Consider the following 10246-nt stretch of genomic DNA (forward strand, 5'->3'; position numbering starts at 1 on the left):
TAGAGTATGTTTCCAGGAATGGGAGGTCTTTTGTACATGTAAATACAGTTAAACTTTGGTATTTCGAGCATCAATATCTGGAATACTATAGTCAATAAGTAACCAGCCTATCCCATTTCTGATTGACCGAGACGGTCACAATTTTCATGCCTTGTTTCAATACATGTTTTATACCTGGGTACAAAATTGCACGCGTATCGAGTCATTCTTTAATAAGATATTGAATGTAAAACATGTCTTGTGATGCAAGGGCATGCTTTTCATCTAAAGTTGAGTACCATGCTATATTATTTAGTACTTGTATTTAAAAGGCAAAACAGGCAAGGAAATATGCGGCGAGTTAGTTGATGTTTATGGGTCTTCTGTACCATCTTATGCTCAGGTTAAATTCTGGGTAGGGGAATTCAAATGCGGTAGAACGTCTTTAGACGAAGCCAGGTCTGGACGCCCATTGGATGCCACTGATGAAGAAATGTGTAAGAAAGTTTGGGATCTGGTATACTCTGATAGGCGAATTCACGTGGAAGAAATAGAGCAGGCATTAGGCATTTCTCATGGTAGCGTTTTAACAATCTTACATGATCGTTTAGGTATGCGCAAGCTAACAGCCCGTTGGGTCCCCAAATCCCTTAGCGATGAGCAAATGGCAACCAGAGCATCAGTATGCAGGGCCTTGTTGAAGCATTATAGGTCAAAAGATGATTTTCTTTTGCGTCTGTAGATGAGACTTGGGTTCATTATTAAGAGTTAGAGAATAAAGGTCAGGGTTATCAGTGGGTAGGGCCTGGGTTCCTGAGGCCAAAGAAGTTCAAGATGCAACCATCTACTGGCAAGGTGATGACCACAATATTTTGGGACGCAAAAGGCGTTACTATGTTGGACTTTTTACCCAAGAGAAGTACAATAACTAGAGTGTACTATGCAAACTTGCTACCCCAGCTGAGAACCGCCATCCGTGAAAAATGCCAAGGTAAACTCTTTAAAGGTGTTTTGCTGCAACAGGCCCCGCCGTCATAAAACATACTTAAGTCTGAGAATATTCTCAAGTCTGAGAATGTTCTCAACTCCCTCATTCTCAGACTCAGCGGCCGTCATAAAAAAGTTGAGCACAAAAAAATTCTCAAAGTCAGTTTTATTCTCTAATATTTGAGTCTACAAAAATGCAGACTTAAGAATATTCTCAAGGATTAAAACTGGCTGCCATGGTAAGGCGTCGACGTCGTCATAGGCAGAATCTGCCGGTTTTAAGGCGCTCCCGTGTATTTCGGGACCTCAGTAATCCATTAGAGAGTTTAGAAGAGGAAGAGATCTTCCAGAGATACCATTTCACGCCAGCAAATATATATTTCATTATTGACAATAATAATATGCTAATTATGTTTTTATTTACGTGTTACTAAGTATATGTTTCTTACCCTATGGCACAAAAGAGCTCCATTAGGCCGCTTCAAACATTGAAAAAAATCCGCGAAAACGTTCTCACGATAATATTTGATAATATTCTCAACTCAACTCTTGAGAATTACTCAGCTAAGAATATTCTCAAATTGATTTATGACGGCTGATTTGATTTGATTACTATCGGTGTCAAATGTGCAAAAGCTGGCATGGAACGTGTGTTCGTTGTTTGGCCAAGTATGGAGCTTCCCTGAAAGCTCTCTGTATTAAATATTTGGTTAATTAAAGTAGAGATGTTATTGCTAGTGTCAGGACTATTCGGCTAATTATCCACAGTGCCAGAGGACAACGCGAGATTCAACAATTGCAAAGTTGCAATGGATGCTGAAGAGCTGTCCGTCATTGGTGTTTACTTTTATGATAAATAAGCCATAGTCGTTACTACATTTGTTTGCATAGTCTATATATATATATATATATATATATATATATATATATATATACATGTATACAGAATCTTGATTATTTTAATGCTTTGAAATAAACAATATGGCAGCTGCTACTAAACGTAAGGCATGTGTTGATGGAAATAACAACAATAATCCCCCAAAGAAGAGCCAGAAATTCAAAGAAAAATATGCAAGTACTCTGTAAACGTCTATTTGTTTCAAAGTCAGAAAGGGGGAGTTTGTATGATAATTTAAGTGTACAATCTGTTTGACAAACTTCAGCATCTCACGGTGGGGAAAATGACATTAAAACACTTGCCAGAATAACTGACACAGTAACTGTAAAATTATATAATATACTAATGTAACAATATTTTTTACACAAGTTTTAGAAAGTAAAATCAATAAAAGATGTATTTGACCTTCTGCAGTTGTAAAATGCATAACATTTAGTATGTCTAAATTCATTAAATTTGGATTTGAAGTACAGTGTATGCCTAAAATTGCTCAGATTACATATTTATTCATAAAAGATCTCCAGCGGCAGGGGGCCGCCTAGGCCCCCTGACCCCCGCCTTACTATTTTCCATTTCATAATGTTGACAGCTCTGCGTGGACGTAATTTCTAGTTTGACAAAGAAGTTGTGATGGCAGTTGAGTGGGTCAATTGAAAGGACCCTGACATTTTAAGTTCTGGGCTGATGACACTTGAACACCGTTGGTCTAAGAGTATCACACTAAAGGGCAATTACATCGAAAAAGAAGTGGATCTCAACCGGAAATAAGTTAGGCTGCATGGTTACTTTTTGACTCACCCTCGTATGTTTAAGTGAGAAGGAAATCTCAACTACATTTTATTCATTTATCTTAAGGCCAAGTAAAATTAATTAGTAGATTATCATTCAAACTTCACAAAAAAAATGGGGCGGGTGGGCGGATTTTATTTTTTATTTTTCGCCATGGTATTCTTGACCTCGAAAATGCCTTCTCTCATTGAGAAAAGGCTTTATAAATCATAATTACATGTGTATTTGGGTTTATAAAAGGCAAAGTGAAACAAAGTACGTTTACGATACCGGACCGGACATAAAAATATCCGGAAATCGTAATTTTGAAGAAGAAAAAAATCGGGGCGGGGCGATTTTCGAGGGGCGGGTGGGAATGATAATCTACTAATTAATTTTACTTGGCCTAACCTCAAAATCTTGAACCCGTAGATATCTCAAAGTTTACTGTTGGCCGCATTGAGTTCTGAGATAACAATTAAGGTTTGATTGTATGTATATACATACATGTATGTATGTGTGTGTTTATATATCTATCCAAAATTGAAATAGAGTCGCAGTATTCGGATACTATTAATATTAAAAAAATATGAAAAGAAAATACAGAAATCCTCCGTAAAGCTTTAGCTCTTTCATTACATATTCAGAAGCTTTACAAAAATGTATACACAACAGTATCATAGTAACAGTGATTATGACGTCAAAGTAAGCGGAGCATTAAATGTCTATATTGTGACGTCATGGATAATGTACAACAATGATCTGGAAAAAGTACGGGAAAATCATAGGCAATTATAAAAGACTAAGATTTGGCTTTAGAATACCAATGAAATGTTTTTAGCTCACTTGAGCTGAAAGCTCAAGTGAGCTTTTCTGATCGCTTTTTGTCCGTCGTCTGTCCGTCCGTCCGTCTGTCTGTTAAACTTTTCACATTTTTGACTTCTTCTCCAGAACCACTGGGCCAATTTCAACCAAACATGGCCAAAAGCATCCTTAGGTGAAGGGCTTTCAAGTTTGTTCAAATGAAGGGCCATATCCCTTTCAAAGGGGAGATAATCACAAAAATAGGGTGGGGTCATTTAAAAGTCTTCTTCTCAAGAACCACTGGGCCAGAAGAGCTGAAATTTACCTGAAAGCTTCCTGACATATTGCAGATTCAAGTTTGTTCAAATCATGGGCCCCGGGGGTTGGATGGGGCCACAATAGGGGATCAAAGTTTTACATACAAATATATAGGAAAAATCTTTAAAAATCTTCTTCTCAAGAACCACTGAGTCAGAAAAGCTGATTTTTACATGAAAATTTTCTGACATAGTGCAGATTCAAGTTTGTTCAAATCATGGCCCCTGGGGATAGGATGGGGCCCCAAGGGGGGATCAAAGTTTTACACACAAATATATAGGGAAAAACTTTAAAAATCTTCTTCTCAAGAACCACTAAGCCAGAAAAGCTGAGATTTACATGAAAGCTTCCTGACATAATGCAGATTCAAGTTTGTTCAAATCATGGGCCCTGGGGGTTGGATGGGGCCACAATAGGGGATCAAAGTTTTACATACAAATATATAGGAAAAATCTTCTTCTCAAGAACCACTGAGCCAGAAAAGCTGATTTTTACATGAAAACTTTCTGACATAGTGCAGATTCAAGTTTGTTAAAATCATGGCCCCCGTGGGGTAGGATGGGGCCACAAGTGGGGGGGGGGGTCAAAGTTTTACACACAAATATAGGAAAAAGCTTTAAAAATCTTCTTCTCAAGAACCATTGGGCCAAAGAAGTTGACATTTACATGAAAGCTTTCTGACATAGTGTAGATTCAAGTTTGCAAAGGGTAGTTTGGGCCATAATAAGGACTAAGGTTTTACATGCAAATATATATGGAAAGTCTTCAGATATGGGCCAAGGTGACTCAGGTGAGCGATGTGGCCCATGGGCCTCTTGTTCTTTTTCCCGTCTCTGAATACCACTGGCACATCTGAGTTTATAAAATGGGAAGATGTTAAATCGTTTTTTACCACACGTTTCCAGGTTTGCACTTAACGGGATTTGTCTGTATTCAGGTGTACTGATGTGCTGCTTATGTACATGTACACGGGCATGGAGAGTGTTGCCAGTTTCACCAATGTAATATTCCTTGCATCCAGGACATGTGATGGCATATATGACATCCTTTGTATCGCATGACATGTTAGCATTAACTTTAAACTCTCGTCCGTTAAAATTATAACTGGTCCCTTCTGTAATATAGTCACGTGTACCGCATCGAGGGTCCGTACACTTTGACACTGTATAAGTACGGTCTTCTAATTGGGAGGAACAAAGTATTCTCTTAAGATTTTTGGGCTGGCATTTACTGCTAATAAAACGACAGTTCTTGTATATGCCTTTTGTTTGTTCATCTTCTCTAAGTAGCCTGTTTAATTCATAAACAATTGAATCGATGTTTTGATTTCTCAGATTATAAGTATGTACAAATGGTATTATTTCTCCATCATTAGCACATCGTGTGTTTGAAAGTAGCTGTATCCTATCACATTCCTTAGCCTTTATTATTCGTTCGTCTACAAGTTGTTCTGGTTATTTTTGGCTTAATAAATACAATTTTAATTCTTCCAAGTGGATATCCCTCATATCGATATTGCTGACAATGGTACAAATCCTTGTTGCGAGATTATATGGTATAGCTGTTTTAGTATGGTGGGGATGGCACGATCCGAAATGCAGAGACCTGCATTAACATACCTGCATTTCAGATCGTGCCAATCTTGGTGCTTGAGTCTACAAATCTTATGTAAATATTTAGAAGCAGCTTTCTTTTGAATTGAAAAAGCTTGCATCTTCAGGCAGTTTGATGTTTTTGGAGGTTGTCCAGATTGCTGACAGCATAAACCTATTCTACAAAACCAAACCTTTGACAGCAAGTTGGTATTTTGTGTTGTTGATTGTTTTAGGCCCGATGGTGTGGTACCAGAAATTTGAGTATGCTGTCGCTCACTGGCTGCAGAAGGCTACAGAACATGTCTTGGGGTGTGTCCTGTGTTCTCCTGGCTGCTTCAGTATGTTCCGTGGATCAGCACTAATGGATGACAATGTAATGAGAAAGTACACCATTTTGCCAACTGAGGCTTCACATCATTTGATGTATGATCAAGGTAAGAAATCCATATATTAAGAGACACCACTTGGGTGAAGGAAATACCGTATTTTGCCGAATATAATACGCAGTGATGTTTAATACGCACCCCCCCACTTTGAGCCTAAAAGTTGGTGAAAAAACGCACTTCGGGTGTATAATACGCAGCAAAAATTTTGACCAAACGGTAATCTTTATTTTATACTTAGTGTTAATTTTCACTTAATATTTTTGCAGAAATAATGAATTCTAAACAACGCACAATAATTTGCAAACTTTTTGAGATGAGGTCTACATCGCGGTAATCTTCAATGAGAATCTTCAGGGAAATATCAACCCGGACAAGCCTGTTCATTTCAGCAAAGCACGAGATTTTGTAGCATTAAAGTCTTAACTGACTCGATAAGTTGTTGAAACTTAAAATCAATCAAATAGCCGATGTTTTTAAAAGAAAATTAAACAATTAAACTATCGCTTATTTTACTGTAATCAACACACCATGGTAGGTACAAAGATGCAAATTATCAACTCCTCGTTAACTACGATGACTATTAAAATGTGTGAAAAAAAATTTTGTTAGGTATTTCTTTACCCGGAGGGGGTATCTAACAAAAGCAGTGTACACAACAATGGCTTCGTAAAACACACGCTTTTACGCAAGAATAGTTATTTCAAAGATTCAAATAAGTATTTCATTAAAAATTAGGCCTATTCATAAAACTTACAGTAAACCAACTTTTAGCAAGTGACAAAATTATTTTCCAACAATTTTAGCACGTGTCAAGGCATTATTGTGTACACATGCTTTCAATAATGGCGGCATGCGATGTAATGAATAGTCAGATCCAATGCAATTTGATTGGCTGTTTGTTTCATGATAATTGAATTATTTAGATATTGTAAGTATATATATCACATTTTCTGCAATTTTACGTTTCTGTTGTAATTTTCTTGAGGTCGAATTTTCTACTTAATAAATAGGTGAACGTGAAAAGGCGTACAGTATCCGAAGCCTTGGTCTTTGAGTGAAATATTACACTACTTAATCGCCGAGTTTCATCTGGAAAAAAAGGTCAAAAACCTATTGTGGTATATAATACGCACCCCTTTCTGGCACAAAAATATTCTCTAAAAAAAAGTGCGTATTATATTCGGCAAAATATGGTAATCCAAACATTTATTTTTTCACACTGGATTCCAAAGGTATGTTTTATTAATTCAGCAGCTTCTGTTAAATTGATTTTAAAATTAAAAAAAAAAGAACATAAAGTCTGTTAAAACTTTAATGCAACAAAATCACGTGCTTTGTTGAAATTAACTTTTCCCTGAAGATATTCAGTGAAGGATTACTACAATTACTGCAATGTATAAATTAAGCCAAGATTACCATTAGCTTAGAGTGGTATGAAAATTTACATACTACACATATACTGAAAATTTACAGGCTGGCTGTTAGTACACAAATGCATATTTTATTTTGCAAAAATGGCAAATGTACAATGTTGGTGTACATTCTATGAACTAAATATATGTAAAATTACACTAGTTTTCCTCAAAAATGATTTTCAGTGCTTTATGATGTGAATGTATTTGTCAGTGTTTTTTAATACATAGGAGAGGACCGTTGGTTGTGCACACTGCTGTTACAGCAGGGTTACAGAGTAGACTATGCAGCAGCTTCAGATGCTTTCACATACGCTCCGGAGGGTTTCAACGAATACTTCAACCAACGCAGAAGATGGACACCTTCCACTATTGCAAACATTTTGGATCTTCTTCAGGATGGCAGAAATACAGTGGCTTCCAACAACAACATCAGCTGGCTTTATATTGTCTACCAGGGTGAGTTTATGTCTGTCAGATGTAGACAGAACAACAACATCAGCTGGCTTTATATTGTCTACCAGGGTGGGTTTATGTCTGTCAGATGTAGACAGCAGGTCTAAAAGGAGATATGTATTTAGAAAGGATGGCAGAAAAAGTTGCAATCGATCTCTCAACAACAAAATTAGGGAGCCTTGGAAGTTTGATGAGGGGCAGATGGGTGTCAGCAATTTGATTCAGGATGGCATTTGTAAATTAAAACCACTAAACACATTCATAGAGAAATTGGAACTCGACCAATGTCACTATAATACAGGGCTGTCTGGACAATTCTTCATACTTCATTTAGGAGACTTGCATATTTGATGCATATGCTATCTTGTTTATAAAGCCATACATGTAGATGAAAAATGTGTTTTAAAAATTAATTTCATAAACTCAGCACTGTTTTTTTTCTTCTTTTACAGCTGCATTGATGGTGTCCACCATTATTGGTCCTGCCACTGTTCTGATGATGATTGCAGGTGCCCTGCTGACAGTTTTCAACATCGATCTTGTCACCTCCTACATCATCTCCCTCGTACCAGCAATACTTTTCTTCATTGTGTGCTTTGTTTTTAAAGCCAAGATTCAGCTTATTGTGGCCCAGGTCCTTAGTGGGGTTTACGTATTTGTCATGATGGTGGTCTTCGTAGGGGCAATCATAACAGCAGCCACTGAGACGCCTTACCACCCCAGTGTCCTCTTCTTATCGGGATTGGTTGTCATATTTCTGATATCTGCAGCTTTTCACCCCCGCGAGTTTCACAATTTGATTTTTGGAATTTTGTACTTCCTTTGGGTGCCATCTGGGTTTCTGGTACTGATGATTTACTCTCTGTGCAACCTCCATGTTGTTTCCTGGGGTACTCGGGAAGTTCCAAAAAAGAAAACAAAAGCAGAAATCGCGAAGGAAGAGGAAGAGAAGAAAGCTAAAGAGGAAAAGAAAAAACAGGAATCTTTCTGGAACAAGTTGTTTCCCTTTTTCAATCTTGTGCAGGATTTGAAGCAGACTCTAACTGAAAAGTTTACCAAGGAAAAAGAAAAAGAAAATGATAAACTGACAGAAGTATTGATCAAGATGAATGAGAATTTGGAGAAAATGAACAAAAAGGATGGAGTGCAGCTGGAGGAAGTAGTGGTTGAAAAGAAAAAACCAAAGAAAAGTGTTAAATTTGCAGAGACACACGAGGTAGGTGGTCAGAACAAGTCTGGATTTGGGAAAAAAATCATTTCTTCATGATGTTGAGTCATCTATTGACTCATGTGCTTTGTAAATCAAGATGATTGATAGATTTAGTATGTACACTGTACAGTGTGTGTTGTTGCCTATTACAAGTGACAACTGTTTGAATTGATGACAGAAGGAGCTAGAAGTGTTTGTAAATCAAGATGATTAATAGATTCAGAGGTCTGATTGCCTATTACAAATGACAACTGTTTGCATTGTTGATAGGAGAAGGAACTAGAAGAGTTTGATGAAGAGATGTACTTGGAGCAGCAGACAACAAAGAAGAAGAGAGATGATCTTGTTAACCCAGCCTGGGTGGAAACAGAAACATTTAGTGGAGGAGAGCTGATCCGTATGAATCAAGAGGAAGAGAATTTCTGGGAAGGATTCGTAACCAAGTAAGTTTTCTAGTGAGTCAACAACAAGGTAAGGGTATCTGTTCACAAGATGATATTCCTAAGATTTGTTGTGAATATATAGATTACCCAGGTTTTTAAAAAGAAATAATTACAGTAAAAGTTTTCAACTTGTATGACACTCGGGTGAATTACTGCAATATGTTTTTGTATTGTTGATGTTTGTTGTGCATTAATTAACATTTGAACTTTTTCAACTTCGTCTCAGATACTACTGGATGTTGTGTGTGTATGTGTGTGTGTGTGTATATATATATATATATATATATATATATATATATATATGTGTGTGTGTGTGTGTGTGTGTATGTGTGTGTGTATATATATATTTGACCAAATTTGGTATATAGCGTCCATATGTGTATGAATTATGTGGTCCCTGACCTTCTTTAAAAAATGATGCAATCTTTCAAATTCTTTTGGGGTATCTATCAGTCAAACTGCGTGCATAATCATGATGAGAAAGGTGTCACATCTACCAATATTTTGAATATCATAACTCTTGAATCAGGATTTCTTGTGTGCTATAGCAGGACTTTCATGTAGTAAAAATGATTTACTAAATTTACAGTAAGTGTGAACGACTCAGCTTTCAAGTTCATTCTCCGTCCCGGATAGTTGATTTCAAAACAAATCTGTCAGTGATGACGCATCAAGGAAAGAACAATTACTGCGATTGGACCAATATTTAAAGGGATGGGAATAAAAATATAATTATAGATGGGCACGTGTGTCTTTACACTAGGGTGTTGTTACATAATCTTTTAACACGATGGAAGAAAATCAACATGGACGACTCAACGAAAAGGGAAAACCAATACCAACTGAGCCAAGGACGTTGATTCTAAAATTACATGCCGAGGGTTTATCTTATGGTAAAATCAGTAAGAAATTAGGTGTCGCAAAGTCCACGTTACAAAATTGTCAATCAGTATACTGTAAATGGAACTGTTGCACCGAAAGAAAGGAAGA

The 10246-nt window shown here is 36.9% G+C and overlaps 1 protein-coding gene across 8 annotated transcripts in view; it reads left to right on the forward strand.

Annotated features, from left to right (window-relative positions):
- LOC125645600 (uncharacterized) overlaps window positions 1–10246 on the forward strand; it is a 106971-nt gene that overhangs the window by 77321 nt on the left and 19404 nt on the right. For 5 of the 8 annotated variants that reach the window (XM_056140286.1, XM_056140288.1, XM_056140284.1 and 2 more), the window contains 4 exons: window positions 5583–5783; window positions 7379–7672; window positions 8056–8819; window positions 9084–9256. In XM_056140286.1, coding sequence (XP_055996261.1) covers window positions 5583–5783; window positions 7379–7672; window positions 8056–8819; window positions 9084–9256 — 1432 coding nt within the window. The remainder of the gene's footprint in view (window positions 1–5582; window positions 5784–7378; window positions 7673–8055; window positions 8820–9083; window positions 9257–10246) is intronic. The other 3 variants (XM_056140290.1, XM_056140289.1, XM_048871194.2) reach the window with 1 other exon arrangement.

The sequence above is a fragment of the Ostrea edulis genome, chromosome 6 (assembly GCF_947568905.1).
Source record: "Ostrea edulis chromosome 6, xbOstEdul1.1, whole genome shotgun sequence".
Lineage (NCBI taxonomy): Eukaryota > Metazoa > Mollusca > Bivalvia > Ostreida > Ostreidae > Ostrea > Ostrea edulis.